Consider the following 22,650-nt stretch of genomic DNA (forward strand, 5'->3'; position numbering starts at 1 on the left):
TTTACACTCCCACAGTTGTTTCAAGACAAGTTGTCAGCCTTAAACCAATTTCAACTTTCTTGTGACTATGGTTCAGACCAGCTTCTTCTGTGTGGGCAATTCTTGGTATAGAAACCCCCTCTCCAAATACAGATGGGGACCTCTTCTCTCCCGAGTCACCCAGGGCCCGGAGGAGCTCTCCAAGACTGGGTCTTCTTCCTCCTATCACTGTACTGCCTCTCAGGTCCCCAGTGTGTGCAGTCAGCCAGGGAGGACATTCCAGTTTGCCTTTAATGCTGTAACCCCGAGTTCTCTTAAAGGTGGCAGAGCCCCTTTTAATGTTATTACTCCCTCTCAAAACTTACTGTAGCATTAGTTATTCATGAGCTTTTCATCAACATGGGAGGACTACAAGTAAGGAAGATGTGCAGCCAAGCCAATATTTACCTAGTGCTGCCATCAAAGGACTTGACAAATTCTTTTATGTGTTTATGTTCCCCTGAGATACTATTAACCCATTTTACAGATGAGCAAACTGAGGCTAAGAGAGCTAAAGTGATTCCCCCAAAGTAGCGGTGGCCCTGGGGGCAAGATCTAGCTTTTTCCAGGCCAGGTTTTTTTCAGCTCCAAATTCAACCTTCTCGGCTCGGCCCAGCTGCCTACAGTTTCAGGTGGGTCATAAATGGGATGAAGTAAAAGCATAATCTTTTGCTGCTTAAACAATGTCTCTATGATTTATTACCCTTTATTTCAATTGTGAATTAAGTATATTACTCTTCTGCAACCTATGCAGAATTAAAACCATGTTTCAAGAGGCAGATCGCATCTCTGGAGAAATAAGTACAAGGGATGTCCTTTGTGCCCTAAATCTCACACAATGCTATCAGACTTGGTACCGACCAGATTATTCAATCAACTTGGGTGAAAGACCCATGTGGGAAAGCAGAGAACAGAGTAGCACCCTCTGAAAGGAGGAGCTTGTGTGCTACAGATTAGGAAGTTGCTCATTTAATTCTAGCTGAGCAACCAGAATGGAGAGAAAACTATGGAAAAGGAACGCTAGTACAGGGAAGCCCTGCTGGTTCCATGGGAAAAAAAAGCATTCTGGATTCAGTCAGCCCGGCACCAGCGACATGACCCTGGGCCTGTTATTCCACCTATAAAATGGTACAATGCGATGCCGAGGAGTAAGGGACGTTATGGTTCCAAATCAAGGCATCTCCTACAATATTCTTGATTGCAGTGCTGGGGATTTTTGTTCCTGAATGTTTACACTCCCAGGAATAACTGAAGCATTTGGCAGTTAAGTTTAAAACAAGAGGGTGGCTCAAAGGCACTGGAAAATTTCTTGTTCCCTTTGTAAACTGCTCACTTATCTACATATGGCCCAACACAGTTCAATTTAAAATATGCTGCAATGGAAAACTATTTTTGAGTTATTTCATATAATAGGAATACTGAACAAGTCAGGTGGCCACTTTAGATTCAAGAAGCAAGGAAGACTTCAGCTGTTTCAGGACCATATCTTTCCTTTAAGACCAGGAAGTATTTTCCATCAAATATTTGGTCATCCACATTCTTGTTTGTGAAGCTGAAATGTACCCACGGGCTTTATGAAAGTCCCAAGGACACTGCTACTAAGCCCTTATTTCTCAGAATTTAAAGTCTAATTTCCTTTTCAAATGTTATGTGGCTTGAGCTCAATATTCTGGAAGTAAATTACTGTAGTTTTATGGAACATCTAATACTCTCCTCCCACGTAATCTGAAAATACAAACTGTAACTTTCAAATGCACACAAAGGGTTCAATAATGCTTATATAACTGACCCGGTTAGCAGCCTCATTTCAGGATATTGTTCTCTGCTCATTTTGTGACAATCATGCCTATTACTTTTCAGCTTGGAAGAAATTGCATCTTCATGTATACATGTGCATGTTTTATACATAATGCATATCCAAATACAGGATGTGGTACAGATATGTGTATGTATGTCTATATTTATGTATATATTTATTTATAGCTAGGAAAGCAGCCAAGATGACTCAGTAGATAGAATGTTGGGATTGGATTAGGAAGGTGAGTTCAAATTCAGTCAGTCCCTAGCCCAAGTGACACCGGATGAGTTACTTAACCTGTTTGCCTTAATCCACTGGAAAAAGGGAAGAAAAATTACTCCAGTATCTTTTTTGGGGGGTGGGGTAGGGGGAGGCAATTGGGGTTAAGTGACTTGCCCAAAGTCAAACAGCTACAAGTATTAAGCGTCCATTTTTGAACTCAGGTCCTTGTGAGATGCTCTATCCATTGTGCCACCTAGCTGCCCCCACTCCAGTATTCTTACCAAAAATAAACCTCACACCAGACCACAAAGTTGGAAACAGACATATTTGCATGTGTGTATATCTATACACACACATGCACACATACACGCACACACTTTTTAAATCTCTGAATTTGAATTAAAAACATAGAAGTGTCAATACTCAGACTACTCATGGGCAAGATCAGTCTGATTATGAACATCAGTAAACTAAGAGATTACATTTAAGTTCGCCTCTAAGAACTGGAGGCTACCTAGGCCTATGAAGAGAAAAAAATCTTTTTTGTGTAACTGAAATACAAAAAAGCCTTCTTGGATATAGAAAGCACAACCTCCTCTCAAGATTGATTTCTTCATAAAGGGAACTGATTTCATTTGTGTGGGAACAGAATACAGCCCTTGAAAAACCTTGAGCTGCTATGGCCAGAGTACCTAATTCAGCAATGTAAAACAGACAGAGTCATTAGCTTTGTGATCTGAGTGTTGGGCCAACTCTAGCTAGATCCACTACCAGTATGGCTGGTCCTCAGGAGACTGACCTTCCCCTATGACTGGCTCTGTATTGAAAGTTTTTCAGGTTTGGCAGGATCTGCCACAGCTTACCCTTTGCTGGCATACACTTAATCATATCAGGATCAGGCAAATGGACCAGAATTGGGTGGAGGACTGTTCACCAAGAAGATTAGAACATAAATGTTAACTCTGAAAGCAGTAGCAGCAGATTAGGAATTGGTATTACTTGGAGATGAAAACACCAAAACATTTCATCTATATTTATGACAAACTGATTTAAACCAAACATAAATCAACTAGATAATAAAACTTTTAAAAAGGAAAACCCTCTACTAATTGAACAGTTGTAGATTGTTATGCTTTATTTTACTCTTATTTCTTGTAAGTACAAATATTCACATTGGTCTTAAGGAATACATTATGTTCACTCCAAAATACTACAAACTCCTGGGTCTGAGAATTTATTTTCAATGCAATATAAATGATGGAAAAAACTAAAAGGCATGAGTGAATTCCTATTTGTGTAAGTACTTTTGACATGTTAGCTATATTGGATTATGTTGCTAGATACTCTCAATTGTAGTCATATCAGTAAAAAGTTCTACAAATATTAAGCACCTACCACCAACAAGGCGCTATGCTAATTGCTGGGGAAACAGAAGGGCAAAACTAATTAAAAGCCCATTTTGAAAATCTACTTTACATAAATAATCTCCAAACTATAAAATAACTTCTCAACACAATATTGTAGTGTAATAGAAAATAATAATAAAACACAGGGCGTGAAACCAGAATTGTTGGAACTGCAAGGCATTTTAATGAGATGGTGTAGCCATAGCGTACAGTGCTTACGCATTGTTTTTATGATCAGTTACATTTCTTTCTTTTTTAGTTTTTATTCAAAATACAAAAAATGCTGATAGGCCATTATGACAGTTATTTTCCAAGCCCTATAAGGAAGTAACTGTTTCCAAATGCCAAAATTCTTAAAGAAAACATTATTGAGCCCCAAAAGGAACCAATGAGAAATCTGAAAATTCTCAGTCATGAGTTTACTGTTGTAATAGTCAGCATTTGGGGGGGAGGGGGAAAGGAAGAAAAGAAGGGGAGACAGGGACTAAGCTCTCAAAAATAAGTACTTAAAGTTGTATGCTAAGATTCTCACCATGAAAAATGTACTAACTTTCTGGTTCCAACAGATAAAAATGGTGCACTGCTTGCTTCACAAAGGACAAAGATCTTTTTAGGGTTCGATTGCTAAAGGCACACAGCTGAAATTAATTAGATATGGCTTACTGTGCTTGCATTAAGAAGGCTCAAGTTCTACATGGATAAAATTACATGAACAGTATAAATTTGATATGAAAAAAATGTACTTTTATTAAAGTAATTATGCCCAACAAACAACAAAAGGGAAGTTTCACAATTTTGTTTCAATCATATAATCCTTAAGTAGAAAAACTATAAAGTGACAGTCTGGTATGGAGAACATCTCCTTTAATAAACTTGGAACCCTTAATCCCTGTATTAAGAGACTATTATGGAAAAAGTTCAATGAAAGGAAACATGTTGAGAGGTGGGGAATAGAGGAGCACAGGGAATTAAGGAGAATATTTCAGTTTAGTTGGATATAACTACATTATTCTCAGTTCTTAAAAACTCCCTATTTTCCCTGGTGTTTCAAAGCCACCACCAGAGGCATTACAAGAGACTGCAGAATTAAAACAAAATATATCAATACTCCAAGCACAAACAGGTATATGAAAATGAGCTTAGGCCAAATTTTATCTATTCACCTAAAAAAACTATATAACCAATTATACTACATACTACATACTACATACATGTAGCATTGATACTTAAATTCCATAAGGTTCACAGCTGTATTGAGTCAAACACTGAGGCAATCAATTTTTAAATTGGGATGTGGCTCATCTGGAAGAAAGTTCTTAAGAACACTCCCACTGGGACTTTACATTGATGTATTAAAATTAATCTTGGAAGACGATGGGGAAAAAAACTCAATGCTTAAATTATTATAATGAACTAATCCCCACATAAGCTCTTTTAAATCTTACATGTGAAGTACGAATATGAGACAAGTCCTTTACCATGAAAGGGAATTTTTACAAATAGTGTATTCCTTTAAACTCAAAAGGATGTATGTATACTTTCTAAAAGCACAGGCTATTCAGAAATGTTTGCATTAAATTCACTCTAGTTGGCTTAATCATTTAAAATTATGTTTCGATATCTAAAGGTGTCTTCAAATAGTGTTTATACAGATTTCTTAAATGGAATATCTTATAATGGTAGTATTGTACAGTCTCAAAAAACAACCCACTTTAGAAGAAGTCCTGATTTTGATGACTAGTTTGAAGCATTTTGGCAATATGAGTTTTGGCAATATAAATAATGTTTTTTTTTTTTTTTTTTCACAGTGGCAAAAATATTTTTTTGGCTCTATTTCTCCAAACCTTGAATTTTATAAAGATAAAAGCCAAGACTTTTTAGGGAAATTAGGTCTAATTACGACTAGGATTTTAAAATATATATATATATATATGTTCTCAACAGTAAAGAATTTAAAACAAAGAAAAAACAGCTGTTACATAAAAGCATGTAAGCAAATATTTCTCCCACTGGGTTTTTTTAATTGGAGCAAGCCTCAACTTTATCCCATAGGCATGGTCCAAACAAAATAAAACCAGGTCAGTGCAATTTTTGCAAACCTTAGCACATACAAGAATTTTTTTAAAAAAAAATTCTGAATCAATAAAAGACATCCTTTGGGTCACTCAATTCCTAAACATTCGTCTTAACCAAAAATCCCAGCCATTTACCAACACCATATACAGGAACATGGAAAAATATTGCTCAAACAAACATGCTTACTTATTTTCTTGGGGTTTATTTTTGGTAAGTGGCAGGTTAGGTTTTAGTATGTTTTTCACCTGAAAACAATGGGAGACCAGAGCAGCATTAAGTCTAGCAGAGAAACCCCTCTCTGAAACAGCAGAGAACAGAGTAATGAAAGAATCTGGCTTCACCTGTAAAGCCAAGGGAGCACATTTTCTTTCCTAACTGGCTGTAGAAGATACATGGTCCCTGGGCATGAATTCTTAAGTCAGATGAAGTATTTCTTTTTTAATGAAAGGAAGTGAATAAGAATCTTTTAGTTTATTTGTGGATACTTCAGCAGGTAATTCAGAACTACCTTGTTTGGGCATCTATTTGATCATGAGTGATTAAGATTTTCTAAAACCTAATCAAATATGCCTTCCTTTTGCAAGATCCTTCCCTGCCCCCTTTTTTATCCTATTAAATTCTCACAAGTTGGAAAGTTAGAAACATGTTTACTTTCTCTAACTTCTCATTAAAATCAATAAAGAGCAACTAATTTACCAGTACCTTTTACAATTCAACAACCCTCAGAGAAGTGCTCTGGAGGAGCCAAAACTGCTGGATTCCCTACATATCCTCCCATTGTTGTTCACACAGCATGCCAATACTTAAAAAGGCAGAAGGCCAGTCTTATCTGCTGTAAAAATAAGGTCTAATAATTATGCTCAAGACAGAGAGCTGCTTAATTCTAATGCTTTACAAAATACCCCAAATTAAATCACCACAATAGTTTTCCTACTCATTCATCCTCTGAAGAGCAGAGTACACTCCTCTCTCCCCCCAATTTCTTGCCATTTGTTTGGTATATTGTTTATTTGCAAGTCTTCACACTACCAAAATAACACTGCACCTACCAGCTGTGGAGTGCAGGACAGAGATTCATCTATCCCTAAAGTTTTGCCATGCAAGATATATTTCACAAAATTAAGTTCTTCTAGGTATGGAGTAAGAGTAGAAAAAAACTATTTATGTTGATTTTTTTTTAAGGGGGGGGGGGGGAGAGAGAGAAACCAGCACCAAATTTTTAGCATTTCTTAATGGTTCAGAGTGGGCTTTTAACAATTAACATTCCCTAACAAAATGCTTGAACAGAAGCATGAAAGTTAAGTGAATACCTATTCAAGCAATATTTATATGTTGATAAGAGCCATTAAGGAAAATAATCTTGATGGGCTCATTGCCACATTTTATTGGTTTGCACAGTTTAGAAGTAGCCTGCCAACAGCGAGCTGATATGAATACAATTACTCCCTCACGTGTATAGTACATTTAAAATTACATGCCTGCAAGAATTTTAAAAATGTGTAAAATAGGTTTAAAATAAAGCTTCTTTTAAAAGTATCCTAATCAAGACAATCCATCATCAGAGTAGTTACTTCCCCATACCCCACAAAAAAACACACAAAAAAACCCCACATCTTGAACAACTGTACAATTAAGCACCCAAATGAAAACCATTAAAGGCAAACAGACAAATTTTAGTATCTGTCAGACCTAAGATCTAAAATGACCCCGGTCTTTTATGCTTACTATATAAAAACATTGTACAAATATCTGCTCTGCTGTACTGAGGAAGTCTTGCTCCCAGATCAGAGCATATTATGACTTCCAAGTGGTATCAGCTGCTTAAATGAGCTTTTTTTCAATGCATCCTGGATGAGATACTCAAGCTTAGGAATTTCAAAAAGCTAATTTATTTTCCTATTTTACTTGAACTGAAACCATTCTTACTTTTTTAGACTGAAGTGATTAACAGTAAGAAAAAATTTTTTGATACCAACCTTCAAACAGGGGCATGAAAAAAGAATACAGAAAGAGCCTTTGGCTGTCATGGAGAAGGAGAAAAAGTCTAGAAAGAACTAGTCCCCAAGCTACTTCTTCCTATCTTAATCTGAATTGTATAAACAACAGCTCACACCCAACTAATAAGCCCATGATTTAAATTATCTCCATATAATTTTTCTAGATATATGTGTTGTGTTAAAAACTATTTCTGTAAAAAGACAATCCTATCGACTTTGGCTTTGCCTGTGGGCAGTGTAGTAGCCTAACAAAGCATGCCATTTCTATGATTCTTAGCTCTCTGGGCACCAAAGTGGTCTAGGAAATCCTGGTTATTTCAGAACCCTCTTAAGAACAATGACCACAGAATTTTCTCAGTTGTCTTAATTTTGACAGTTATTTTAATATAACTAAGGGAATAGTTACTCAGAACGCCAAGGATTGTAAAGTGCATCACAGAGGAGAAGCATGAGTGGTGGCAAACTCACTTAGACTTTTATGGAACTCGCTGTCACCAATGGGGCAAGAAAACAACATTTAATTTTCTGTTGAGATTTTATTTGAAATCTAATCCAAATTGTCAAAGCTACAAAAGGGGGAAAAAACATCTGTGTGTTATTTTTGCTAGGTCACAACATCCTAAAACAAAATATCACTACTGCCAGCAGATCAGTTACACACATTTCTGATGAAATTCATAAACACAAAAAAAATGTTTCATTTTGAGAAACAGCCACAATGAAGATATTTTTGTACAATATAAAACAATGACAGGTCTACAGATGCAGTTACTCATGAGTATACACGTGCATTCACAAAAAAAAAAAAAAAAAAAAATTGAGGAATGCTCTTCCATTTGATTTTTTTTTTTAAAACAGACTTGTTCAGGCACAAAAACAAAACCGCATTTCCAGTAAGCGACAGCATTGTTTTAAAAAAAAAAAAAAAAAGTGATTTTTTTTTTTTTGTCAGTGTTTGCTTTTCTTTGACTTCTTGTGGGATCTGTGCGGAGATCGAGACTGAGACCTGGATTTCTTCCCTGATTTTTTAGGGGACCTAGATCGTGATCGCCTAGACCTTTTAGGTGTCCTTGAACCAGATGGTGATCTGTCAAAAATAGAAGCCAAGCATGAATATGTAGGTAAGAACTCTATTTTAGATGTTTAAAGTACCCAACAATTTAGAGCAATGAATAAAGTATGTTAAATAAAATGCTTAATTTCCACATAAAGTGTTATAACCACCCTTACATTTTTTAACTACCACAAAATGAAGGAAATACGATTATTCTGTACACTATGAAAGCAAGCTATTCTACAAGGCAAGCTATAAGCTCCCCAAAAATGCTATTTTAAATTGATACAAAATCAAAACAGATTTGTTTTCCTAGTGAATTCTGTGGTACAGATCTGTGGTCCAATATGAAAATACATTTCTCATTAACAAAAATTTCCCCTCGAAAAATAAAAGAGCCAAAGTTCTCTCAATTTCTTACTTCACTTCATAATTTCATTATCTGTCAAAATGATGTAACATGGTTATTAAAGTATTATGTATTATAAGGAATAAGAGGCCAAAAAGTGCATGACAAAGAGATAATAATTTTTAGTTCTATGGTTTTTGAAAAGGCAGTCTATTCTATGGTCATTTAAACACAGCATTCTCTAGAACAAGAAGTGGATGTTTTTAAAATCCATTGCAGCCCTATGATTTTATTAGCAATAGACATTTTATAGATATAGAAAGTTTTTCAGTCCAAAAGAAACTTCTCTATAAAAAATTTTAATAAGAATTTACCATTTAGATAAACTACAATTTAAGAGGTCCCAAATAATCTGTTCCTAATAGGTACACTACTAGTAATGTAAATTCTAGAAATTACTCAACACATGAAGCATGGTATAGTAAGTGGGGGCCCTGCAACCAAAAGAACTTAGGTTCAAGTCCTGTAATACTAACTAGCAGTGGAACTCCAGGACCCCTTTAAAGGAGGGGCTAGACTACATTGGCCCTTCAAGTTCTATGAGAATCTATGAATAATATGGTCTGACAAAAGTCTGAGTGCAGTAACTCCTTAATCTAGAAACCACAATTGTAATGACTGAAAACAAAGAAGTCTTATCAGTAGTCCATGGGGGACCAAACACACATGCTCCCCCCAAGACAGACTAATAGTCTATTTTCTCTGGGTGTGTAGGCAGCATACAGCAGATTAGAAGCATCAAGCCAGAAAATGGGGGTAAATTGGGGGGAGGGAAAGGTCAAGGAAGGATCCTAGGAACTAAACAGAGAGTGGTAAGAATTATTTGCTGACAGTAAGCAAGAAAGAGAAAAATTATAAACATATGACAGATTAAAAAAAAAAAGCACAGCAGCCTTGAGCCATTTAGCTTGTCCACAGGGGCTGAGGCCATGAACAATTATAGCCAGCACTGCTGCAATAACTGCCATGCATCTCTGAACCTGCTACACGATGGCCAGAATGCTTTGAGAAGGCAGAGTGCATTAACATTTTAGACAAATTCTCATCACTTTTTTTTTTCCTTTAGCTCTTTGATACCCCAAAAGAAAATTTTTCAATATTTGGCAAATTTTCATTAATCACACATTCCCGTGTTCAGTGTCTGTGGTGATAAAAGTGAAAAAGGAAAAATGTACACAGACTACACAATTCAGTAAGAAGAGAATCAAGAGATTTCTGTATTCAAATATGTGTCAGCTCCACATTCTCGCCTGTGATGCTGCTGTGTCATAAGATGGTTATAAGAGTAATGAAAACTTAGATATGCCTTCTTTGTTTCATAGCAAAAGTACAGAAACTACAGAGGACAGTAGGAGGGTCAAGGAGCCTTTTCTGGATTCATCGAAGAAGTTCTGAATTGCATTTCAAGGCTACTAATCTTTCTTTTTCATTCAAAATACTTTCCTCATGCTTACTCAAGAGAAACTGAATAATGTAAAATGTAAAGCATTTAAGAAAGTCATCAAGAAAAATGAAAGCAAAATAATTCATAGAACTGAATTTACTGACAACTCTACTTCAATAGCAAGAAATCTTAAAAGACCTTAAAAAACGAAATTATTTGTGCAATTATAAAGAAACTAGAAAATATATTTTTATGACTTTTAAATTTATAGAAATGATTCAGAATTACCTTTTGGCCTTTTTACTAACATCTCTGGGAGAATCTTTGTGAGATGATCTGGAACGGGAACTTTCTTTGTGAGATCTCTCTGACCGTTCTGATCTCTCTGATTTGGGTGATGGGGATTTTGCTCGCCTACCACTACTGCTCCGAGAGGGGCTAGGCGATGTGCTATGTCGCCTTTTCCTATAAAATAAAGAACAAAAAGATTCAATAACTAATAATCGATAGCTGTGGACATTAGTTATTAATTCCTACCAATAATTAGAAATGCTATTTTCTATAAGTAGTTCAAGTCCAACATACCAAGTGACTTCTCCTTTAACTAATCAAGGCTTTTATAACCAATATCATTTCTCATGAGACACTACTGAAAAAAGTCTTCAAGAACAAAAGGTTAAGAATAAGAATGTGCTATATCAAACATGATACAGCCCCAGATTTCATAAAAAGCAGTGACAAACACAGGGCAGACAGCTCCACATAAATAATTACCTTACTTTCTGCTGCAATAGAAAAAGCATCAATGTTTGCCTTAAGATGAATGAATTTAATCTCAAACTAGCATATGAAATGTTTTACTTCTTCTTAAATCATTTTGAGAGTTCTTTGGAATATGAACGTCTGCTATGAACACTCATGGTCACATTATGCATCTCTTTCACCAAGCTTTCAGCTGCAGCTAGCCATGGTTTAAATATATTTCAAAGGATGCAATCTAAATCTTCTGGTTCAAGATCTTTTAAGAAATCCTAGGCTGCAAAGGGCTCAAAGAGAAGCAAATTTCTGGCATCCAGTAACCTAGTGAACCCAGAAATATGAACTTCTCTTCCTAAATGAAGGCCTTATGGGCTGACTTCTCCTCTCCCACTTCCAGGTTCAAGACAGCCATCACTAGGCAAATTAATCTGTGAGAGCTGCTTATCTAGGAGATAACAAAGATCTAGTGAGTTGTTTTGGTCATTTGAGTCTCAGGCTTGGTACATGATACTGTAACTAAATTACCCCTCTGAAGTAAGAACTAAAGATACAATCTGAATTTTGAATTAGGGAAGATGGCTACATAACTAAGTGCAGCACTCTCCCTTATTCTCCAACTAATACTGCCTCCCTTTGTGGGTAAGAAGCCACCCATATCCAAAACCATCATTTTTCCAGATTACTGCCATGATTCTCTGGTGCTTCAGTGTCCTCATCTGTAGAATGAGGATGCTGGACTAGAGTTTTCAAAGTCTTTCTGGCTTTAGTTTTATGACTCTTATAAAAGTGTCCCATTAGAGTTACACCCAAACCTCTGATCTTCTTCAGAGAGTAAAATAACACAGGCTGCACCTTTCTTTCCTTGTTGGCGTGCATTCATCCTTTTCCTTCTTGTCTTTGGATCGGGATTCCAGTTTCTCTTTATCCTTCTTGTCTCTCTCACGTTCTCTTTCCAATTCCTTCTCCTTTTCCTAAGAAACAAATATATATATATATATTTTTAAAAAACATTTCAGATATGTTATATATTTTACAAAGAATTTCAAATTCTGCGTAATATCACTTATCTACTACGGTTTTCTGTGTAAGAAAGAAAATATAGTATTGCTGAATTAGCATCCTAGAAAAACTTGTAAAAATAATATTAATGATATTCTAAGAAAACTATTCTTATTTTACTGTAAAACATGAATAAGAAACTAAGAATTTATTAATTTCTGTGCTTGTGATTTTCAAATATACGTGTGAATTTGATTAACATTTAAAATGCTCTCACACAGCAAATTAGTATACAAAAGCAGAATTTTAAATATAAGCATTAAAAAAGACCCCCAAAAGTAAATTCTAAAAAAAAGCTATCTTATCATATCAATAGTTTATCCATAAGTGCTGATTGTTCTGGCAGATCAAAACTATTATATCAATTTAGTAGAAGAAACAAACTGAGCTATTTTTCTATTTGCTTTGCCAAACCAATGAGATTTGCAAAGAATCCATGTGCCAAGCATCATCTACAATGTACTTAGTACATGGGACACAAGGTAAAATGAATGGCTCTACCCCTTAGGGAACTTACATGCTACTATACAATTCCAAGTGAAATTCCAATTTTCTATTAAAATCTCCTTTGAGGATGGTCAATTTCTCACTCCTCTTCCCATCTCCTATCTCACATTGCACCATACACACAGTAGGCACTTAATGTTTATAGAAGGAATAAGGAAGATGGCTTCTAAATACTTTAAGGAAACACTCTTACACTCTCTACCAAGGCTCATTTAGCTCCATACTAATGTGAATTTTCTTCACAAATTTACTAAATTTGAAAGGGGGGGTGGAAGGGAAGTCTGCTCAAGACAATTCTTTCCTTCTCCAATTAAAATGAGAAAGTGTGAAGATCTAAGAGGCCAATTATGTTCTCAAACATATGTTATCAATTTTAAGCCTTTACATTTCAGATATTACCATCAAATTTAGTGAAAAAAGAAGTTTGGAGGCAGATAATTTTTCATACACTACAAAACTCTTACTCATCATTTCCCCAAAGCTTTATATACCATTCAGTCAATTCAGTAAACATTTCATGTTTATCTGGATCAGAAATATAAAGGTGATAAAGTGAATGGATACTGCAATACAAAGAAATATTTTCCCATTATAAATGCAATTAAATGCCTAAAACAAGCAAACATGTGCTTTTTTGAAAAAGCACATAAGTGGTACCATTACTGATTGTTCTGTGACTTTCAGCCATGTGAAAATTTGCAAGGGGTGGGGTGGGGAGGGGGGGAGCTTTTGAGGATTAGAGGAAGAGTAAAGGGTGAGAGGGGAGACATAAACAAACAAGACAGGATGGACAAAATGCTATTCATCACTTCTCTGTTAGTTTGATAAATTGTCAAAATCAACAATAACATTTCCTAGTCCAGGTTCCTACACTCAAGTGTAGTATGAAATTTGAGACTGCTGATACTTATCCACAGATCTACACTATGCAGGATCCTTTTGGAATAGCTGCATCGAAAGCAATGAGCTACTCTGAGAGTTGGTGTTGCTGTCCAAACTTGAAGAACTATATAAAAGTTTCTTTTCAATTTCAAAATCATACCAATTCAAACTACCTTCATTTTTGTTTTGTGCCATTTCCATAATGAACCCCAAAATAATTATCTCATACTGTCACAACCATAATACCACCTTTTGGCATTCCCAGGATCTCAGAGATGTATCTAAAAAGATAAATCTATCATTACTTTATAGGTGATAGAAGCTACACTAGCCCTTTAATGAAGTCCTTTTGTCCATTTCAAAATGCTTTTTTCATAAAGAAACCTAAATATGGTAAAATGTGTCAAATACTTTTGGATGTTTATAACTTAGAGAATATAAATATAAACATGCCAATTTCTAATTTTCTTTTAAAAGGTTACAAGACTTCTAAGGCATTAATCTAATTAGTGAGGCAAATGCCATAATACAGAATTCCCATTACTCTCTGAAGAAGTTTATCTCTGTAGTGCTCCACTTGTTCTTGAAAACTTTGCCCTGGCTTTTTCGGTCTTTTCCCAGATTCCAATTCATCTTGAAACTTCATCACTTTGAGCTGTGGGAAAAAAAAGAGACATTTACAAGTTATTCCTCATTACTAAAAAAGGCTTCCTAAGGTCAAGTGCCCTTCATTCTTTTCTATCTGGCTTATGAAAACCAACACCAATATAATTGTTATTCTGTCATTTCAGTCATGACCCATCTGAGGTTTTCTGGAGTTGTTTGTGCCATTTCCTTCTCCAGATCATCTTACAGATGAGGAGACTTGAGGCAGAGTCAAATGACTTGCCTAGTACCTGAGGTCAAATTTGAACTCAGAAAAGTGGGTCTATCTACTGCACCACTTAGCTGCATGCAAATATAAAAAGTTATCAAGTCTGATTCCAAGTTCAAGACAAGACAGAGTAGACTGGCTGGGAGAGAGGGGAAGGGAAATGATACACAACCATTTGACAGAGCATCTGGAATAATTAATTTGTAACCTTTGGACAGTTACTTATCTGATCACCTCAAATATCCAGAACATAGCCACCTTAGAAGATGGTGCCTTGGTTCTGTGTCCCAACTCTATTTCTGCCTATCCTCATCTTTGATACAAGTTTAAAAATATCTAAGCTGGCTGATGAGTTTTCCTGTCTTTAAACAGGTCTCTTTCCCCACCTCATCATAAATGCTTTTCTCTGCATTCAGAATTCTATTACTAATACTTCCCACCCCTCCCAGATTTATATATTACGCCAAAGTTTAATCCATGGGATCCTGTCTAGCCTTTTTCTGAACTACTAGAAATCTGTTCTACAAAAATGACATATGACCAGCTTTTCTTTCTTATCACAATGTCTAAGATGAGACTCATCTCCCTTCAACATATTCATTAATTTCCATTTAAATTTTAAAGCTAGAAAGAAATTTAGGTATAAATATCCTCTTTCCAACTCTTTTGTTTTAAACATAAAAGAAAACTAAACTCAAAGATATTAAAATGACTAGATGGGATATTTGGTTGGCGCGAATAAAATGACTCTTTGATTCTGCTACCTTTTAAAAAGAAAATTGGGATGGTTAATGGAAAAGAGTGCTAGACTTGAGTGAGTAGAGACCTAGTTTAAATTCTACTTCTGGCACTCATTAGTTGGTGGTTGTATGCAAATCACATAAATTCTCTGAGCCTAGTTCTTCATCTATAAAATATGGATAATACTTTTCATGCACTTATGTACCACACAGGGTTTTAAGGACAAAGTATGTAGCTCAATACAATGTGAACATTAAACCATCTGGGTTTACTTATTATCCATATCCCAGTGCCCAAATGGGAGTGCTCCTCAAGGCTGTTCTGATCCTTTCTCTTCTTCTCTATACTTTTTCTTAGTGACTTTATCATTTCTCACAGATTTAATTATTAACTCTATATCAAAAAATGACTAATTAACCTACAAATTTAGCCTGTCTTTCCACTTCAGTAGGAAAGGTATCAACTGCCTATGGGACATTTCAAATTGGACATTCTGACGAACATGTCCAAAAGAGAATTCAAAATTTCCCCTTTTTCAAATTCTCCATTTCTGTGAAGGTTTTACAATGTTAATGTGACAAAACTATTTTGCATCTAAGCCACTGTTTCTACTACTACCACCACCAGAGACTAGTCCATCATTATCTCTTCTCCTACCATATGACTTTAGCTCAATAAGATCTACCAGCACCTTATTGCCTCTAGGAGCAAATAGAAACTCACATAAGCTTTTAAAACCCTTCATGATCTGGCCCAAGTCTATCTTTCCAACTCCATTACACATTACTTCCTTCCCAGACTCCATGATTGGCCTGAATTAGCCTTCTTTCTGCTCCTTACACTTATCAATCTATCTGTCACTTTTGTACCTTTGCATCATCTGCCCTTTTAAATGGAATGCACTCCTTCACCTCCACCTTAGGAGAATCTCTTTTTAAGACAGCTCAAGAACAATCTCTACATGAAGCCTTTCCTGAATACCCTCATGCCTGTGTCCTCCTTTCCTAACTATTTTTCTACTTATTCTGCATGCCTCCTCTATTGCCCTTTCCCACATTACCTTTTAACTTCTTTGCATATATTTTAACTTATTAGTTTTAGAGATATACTACATACATTTTTATAAAGACTTGCTGCCTCCCCATTAACTTATGGGCAAATTATTTCAGTTTTTACACCTGTGCCCCTAGAATTCAGCCTGGCAAATAGCAGGTATACGATAAATACGGAATTGACTGCAGATTATTTTTTCTGTAAATTCTTATAATTATATTTTTCCGGAGCACATATTTGCCCAGAGCACCAAGCACAGAAGCAGGCACAAAGTGGGCATTTAATAAATTCTTGATGACCGACTTCTTAAGCAAGTAAAAAAGTTATTAGCTCCTTTGCTTTTGGCAAAGAAAGCTCCAGCAAACCACTGCACTAATAGGTTTCCTGAAGTCTTCAACTACTGTCTTCCTTCCTTTCTAGGTCATCTATTTGAGCATGCTGAGATGACATCTCTTATGTTCCTGTCTATGCTAATTTTTGCGTAAGGGCTTTTCATCATGTTTTCTCCTTTAATTATTGGATTTTCTCACATAACAATATTTTCTTAAAATACAAAGCTAGTCAATGCCACACCTATTTCCTTCCTTTGAGGGAAGGTATACCTTTCCAGAACCACAGTTAAGTAATGAATCAGACTGCACACTAAGGCTCAGCAATACTGACAATGTTGGATTTGAATCTTTGCGAGATCTCTTAGTATGCCTACCTATTATAAACTCTTATATTTTTTATCTCTTAGAACAGCCCTATAGGCCCTCACACACTGCATTTACTCTGACTTTCCACAAAATTCTAACAAATTCTAGCAAATTTGATTGCCTGGTTTCACATACCACAAATTAGAGGGTAAGAAGTAGATTACATATATTCCTGACAATAAGCATCCTAAAAGTTGAAGTAAAAAAAAAAAAAAAAAAAAAAAAGCCAAAAAAACCTACAAAAACACCAACTTAAATGTTTGCATATACTACATTCATTTATTCAAAGACCAGTGACTATGTACAACAGGAATTTGCATATGAGTAAAGGGAGTTAAGATACATTCGCACATAAATATTTAAATTAGGACATTCATATAGAAAGAACTCCAAAGTACTACAAATAAGAAGAAAGACAACTGGCTTCTCAGGAGTAAAGACAGAGCCAAATCAGAGCTGCAATCTCCAATACTCAAGCAACTTTTTCTTACTACCTTGGAACACTTGAGAAATAAAAAGTTAAAAAAAAAAAAAGTTAAAGTTACAGTTGTACAACTAAGACTCACTCTCTCCCTCCCAGGTTGTAGAAAGGTATTGAAAGGAAAAATTTTGAGGATGCAAGAGAGAAAAGGACTGATTGTTGTCAGAGGTCCAACAGGTATAGCAGGAAGGGGCAGGAGATTCAAAGCAAAGGAAGAAAAGTTAATTTTGGCAAGCAGCATCAATCTCAAGAAAAAAAAAAAGTCAGATCATAGTAGGAGAATGAGAAAAGAATGGTCATTCACAGGCACCATATAAATTTTAGAATTAAATCAATATTTTAACACCTATGTGTGCTATTGCACACATGAATATGACACTTTAAAGTCTATCAAAGCACACTGCAAAATTACCCTATAAGAAAAGTCACACAGCTATTATCCTATCTAGCGAATATTGACCTGTCCAAACAGACTCAGCTCATCAGCAGCATACTGGGAAAATACTTGACTTGGAAACAGAGAAGAATCGAGTATCTGTTAGGATTAACACTACTAAAACTCTTTTTATACCACATGGTCTCATATAGTTGATTTAAATAATCCTAGGGTTGAGGTTTCTTTTGCATTTTTAAAAATATATTTTTCCTGAATAACTTCAAACTAGACCATGTACAAAAGCCTTTCAAATATTATCCGATCCTCTTTTAATAATCTCTCCTCCAGGATGAATATAAGGAGTGTGCAGATTTAGAACTGGGACTTCTAGTCCAAACCCCTTCATTTGATAGATGAAAAAAAATAAGGCCTAGAATCATAGAGGTATCTTTACCAGGTAGCAAAAATGTCAGGTAGCAACACCAGGATTCAAATCCAAACTCTTCCCATCGCACAATATCCCAGAAGGGAAGTCTCTGAACACCTCAGGCTATTGTCCAAAATCCCAACTAAAATGTAATTTACTTATAAGGAGTGATCCTCTTGGGCAGCTAGGTGACACCACAGTGCATAGAGCACCAGGTCTGGGATCAGAAGAGCTGAGTTCAAATAGCCTCAGACACTTACTAGCTGTGAGACCTGGGGGAATTTTCTCATTTGTAAAATGAGCTGAAGAAGGAAAATAGCAAATGACTTCAATGTTTTTGCCAATAGGGGTCACAAAAAGTTGAACATGACTTAAAAAAAAAAAAAAAATTTAATACCATAGGTCCTTAGTAGCTTCAACACCTGTTCTTATTTAAAATTCTGTTTTTAAACTATCTTAAGATTTTATTTGGACAGATATATTCCTAACATCTAAAATCCACTATCATGTGCATTCCCTAAAAACCCTGAGCTGGTAAGACAGCCCACTGAGTCCCCTTCTACTTAAGTGGGTTACTGATTCAACATGAAGTTTTTAATCCAATCTGTTCCAAGATTAATATTCTGGTCTCCTGAAGTAAGCAATCAGTTCAATTCACGGAAGACTCAAATTTGAGGGGGGAAAATGTAAAAGGGTCCTGAAGGAGAACCCAATGATGTGTGTTGTATTCTAGCCCTTGATTTGCCATTGAGTCCATTGACTTCAAGGTGCACAAGGTTCTCTAATTTTTGTGTGGGGAATTAAGATATCATAGTTTCTAACCTCACAGAGTTCACATTCTACTGGATGATTTATGAAGTTCTTTCTAGCACTAAAATGCTTTGATTTTATGCTTTTGTTCCCAGTTCAAAACAATCAGAAGCAACCATCTAAATGGAAGGCAAGACAACAGGCACTCCCAGAAGTGACAGAACCTCATCTGACAGGCAGAAGCCAGATGACTAAGCAATATCTAACAAAGTAATAAAAGCACCAAAGTCATCCCCAAAAAAGAGTAAGTTAGTCAGGATCCTCTGCTTAAGGTAACAAAGAAAAACACTAAGCACTAAAGAATTATTTCCATCAAAAATAGCGCCCCCCCCCCAAAAAAAAAAGCCATGTGTGCAAAAATGTTGGTATTGGCAAGGACCTGGAAATTTGCTGTCTAGGGGAGGGGTGGGAGAAGGGAGGGAAAAAACAGTTTTAAAAAGAGAAAAGAAACCCCCCAGAAATGGTATTTAAAAATGTACGTCTAGGGGAGGGGTTGGAGAAGGGAGGGAAAAAAGTTTTGCAAGGGTGAATGTTAAAAGGTATCTTTAAAAAGAGAAAAGAAACCCCCCCTGAAATGGTATTTAAAAATGTACTTGTAAGTTATGTGGGAATTTAGAATACATGTGTATGACTTAAAGTCACACTTTTCAGAGAAAAGATGAAGAATTTGCCATTTCTGCAATGTTAAATATTATGAACTTCCTCATATACTATAGAGAAACCACATGAATTTATTAACTCTGGAAATCATTACTTTCTCCACCCAAAGTTTACACCCTACTGATATTGTACAATTCAAAATAAAATGTTATTAGTGGTTTCTGAATTGACTGTGTATGAGAAATGGGTGGGAAAAATCTTCTAATAACCTAATAACAGCAATGGCTGTTATTAACAGCCATAACATTGTGAGATTAACACAAATGAAAGGTATAATGTAAAAGCAAAGTACATAAGAAACTTAAAGTCCTCAACTGTATTCTTTCAAGTATTAAGATTCCATTACTGCTTCACTATAAATGGTAAACTCCTTGGAAGCTTTTGCCACAATCTGAGGGTAGAAATTCAGGAGGACTCTCCACAATAAAATATCCTACTTTTATTTCTGGCAGGAAAAAATAAGTAAAAAAGAACAAAACAAATTTTCTCCAAGAAAAGAATTTCTTAGAGAATCTTTTTTCTTAATTTTCTTAATTCCTTATGAATCTTTTTAGATTTATAGAGACAAACGTATCCAGCTTGTTTATTCTCTAGAGAAGGAAACTGAGGCTCAGAAAGGTAAAGCTACTAATCAAAGTTATACAAGAAGGATTACTGTTGCAAAGCTACAATCTGAACCTGGGTTCAATTTCCCTGTTCTTTTACAGTCCAGCACAAGTCCTTTTTACTCAATCTAACACATTCAATTACCAACCAGAATCCCAAATATAACAACATCCCCATGCTGTTTGCATGCTGTTAAAAAAAAAAAAAGAGGGAGACAGACAGAAGTTCTTTTCTCCTAGTTCATAGGTTGAACAAGATGGAGGGATGACTCTGGGCTCTAACATCTCATCTATCTCACAGAAATCACCCAGAATAAGGAACCATCTAGTCTTTACAACCCAAATGACCCATTTCTTTTTAATGAGTTTTATTACATTTTCATATTCCACACCAATACTGACCTCAATTTCTCGAAGCTTAGCTCGTTTTTCTTCACTCATTTCTGAATATTTAATAGAGGATTTGGACTCCGTCATCTCTTCTTTGATGGGATTGGAATACAAATGATGTTCTTCAGATTTGGAGCTCTGAGTATCTTCCTCATCTTCACTCTCTTCTTCTTGACTTTGGGAATAAGTTGAAGACGTTAGCAAATGCAAAGGTGTGCCACTGTTTACTCTGGGGGCTCCCTTCTTTCCTGACTCAGTTTCTCTCTTTCCTTGGGTCTTTTCCTCTTCTTCCAATCAGTCTCCTTGCTTCTGTATGTGTCTCTTTTTGCCTTTGCACTATGCTATCTTTCAAAGCCAAATTCTCCATTTAAGAGAGATCCCTTTCTCCCTCTGTATCTGTTTACATCTGTGCCCTTCTCCACTCCTACCCTCAAAACATGCTATTTCTGTGTTGTTCCAATAAAACAAACTCTCTGAAAGAAGTGACTCTCTCCCCTAATATTAAGCATCCTGTATAAGTAGCAAAGGCTCAACAAATGTTTATTAAATTGATGACATTTCCATTGTGTAAAGTTTTTTATTTTTTGCATTCTAGAGAACTCTGGGCAGAGGAGATGAACACATAATATTCTTATTGACTATAAAACTTCAGATGTTCTCTATGAAAAGTTTTCTGAAAAAACTTTTGAATCCAATAAATAACAAAAATCATATTTCATCACGTATTGCTTTTGTTTTGTTGTGTAACCCTCCCCTATATTCTTTGCAAAACTACTGAATCAAATGGATAATGTATCCAAATGTTCTTTGTACACTAATTGTTCATTGGGAATTTATAAACATTAATTTCACATAATCTATAAGTCACAGTAATAATATTAAATTTTCAAAAATCACTGCATACAAAATGTTGATCTACACAAACTATCAGTATTACTTATATCTCTAGAAAGTTATCACCCTCATCACTGCCTTAAATAATCACCCTCATCACTGCCTTAAATAATCAATCTTCTGGCGATAGCAGTGGAGTCTACAGATAATGGCCAAATGGAATAAGGGATCAAGAAACATATTACTATTCTAGTCTTTATTATGAACAGGTATAATTCCTTTAATATATGCTTATTTGAGTCAACTTAACAAGCATTTATTATGTACCAGCACTGTGTTTAGTGCTGAGGATACACAAAAAGGCAAGAACAGTCATCAAAACAAATACTTAATACTTTCCAGAGATTAATATGCTTTAAAAAACAACTTTGAAATAAACTATAACCTAAAGTAAGCATCAATTAATATCAAAGCAGTAATAAAGAAATCTAATCTATCCTATTTTATAATCCAGAGTTTGCATCTTAAAAGGGTAGGTGGCCGGGTAAATTATTTTTCTTGAGTATAAAAAGTCCCCGTACCTTTATACACAAAATGTTTCCAACCTACTTCACAAAGTTTACACACAGCTAGTCACGCAGGTTTGAAACCTGAATCATGTTTCACTCTTCAAGCTCCCTCACCTTATTCCCCATAATATCCAAATCAGCTGCCAAGTCCTTTCAAATTCTACCTTCACAATCTCCCTCCCACATCTGCCTCCTCTTCTAACACTACAACCACTATTTCAGACTTTCATCACATCTCAACTAGATTACATTAAAAGCCTCCTTAGTTAAGTCCCTGATTCCAGTTTCCCCTTAAAATTCCATCCTTCATACTTTCCCAACAAAATAATCTTCCTTAGGAAAAGGCCTAAATAGGCCCCCACACAAGAGCTGGCTCCAGACTTTTTCATACTATTCCCTTCCATTCACTACAAAGAGGGAAGAAGACGGCAGTAGAAGTAAAAGACCTTTTTTTCCCCTCCCAAAAGCAAAAAAAAAAAAAATCTTATATTTTAGTTATTTTAAATGAATTTTAGAAGTAAATAATGATTATGTATATGGGACATAAACTCAAAACAGATT

General features: G+C 35.6%; 1 protein-coding gene across 4 annotated transcripts in view; it reads right to left on the reverse strand.

The window, feature by feature from the left end:
• The window catches only part of U2SURP (U2 snRNP associated SURP domain containing), an 87,696-nt gene that overhangs the window by 17,208 nt on the left and 47,838 nt on the right, over positions 1-22,650 (reverse strand). For 3 of the 4 annotated variants that reach the window (XM_012546539.2, XM_012546538.3, XM_023500790.2), the window contains 5 exons: positions 20,699-20,861; positions 14,116-14,226; positions 11,976-12,094; positions 10,653-10,829; positions 5,249-8,604 (listed from right to left, as the gene is read on the reverse strand). In XM_012546539.2, coding sequence (XP_012401993.1) covers positions 8,466-8,604; positions 10,653-10,829; positions 11,976-12,094; positions 14,116-14,226; positions 20,699-20,861 — 709 coding nt within the window. In that variant the 3' untranslated portion in view covers positions 5,249-8,465. Of the gene's footprint in view, positions 1-5,248; positions 8,605-10,652; positions 10,830-11,975; positions 12,095-14,115; positions 14,227-20,698; positions 20,862-22,650 lie in introns of those variants that run through there. The other variant, XM_023500789.2, reaches the window with a different exon arrangement.

The sequence above is a fragment of the Sarcophilus harrisii genome, chromosome 3 (genome assembly GCF_902635505.1).
Source record: "Sarcophilus harrisii chromosome 3, mSarHar1.11, whole genome shotgun sequence".
Lineage (NCBI taxonomy): Eukaryota > Metazoa > Chordata > Mammalia > Dasyuromorphia > Dasyuridae > Sarcophilus > Sarcophilus harrisii.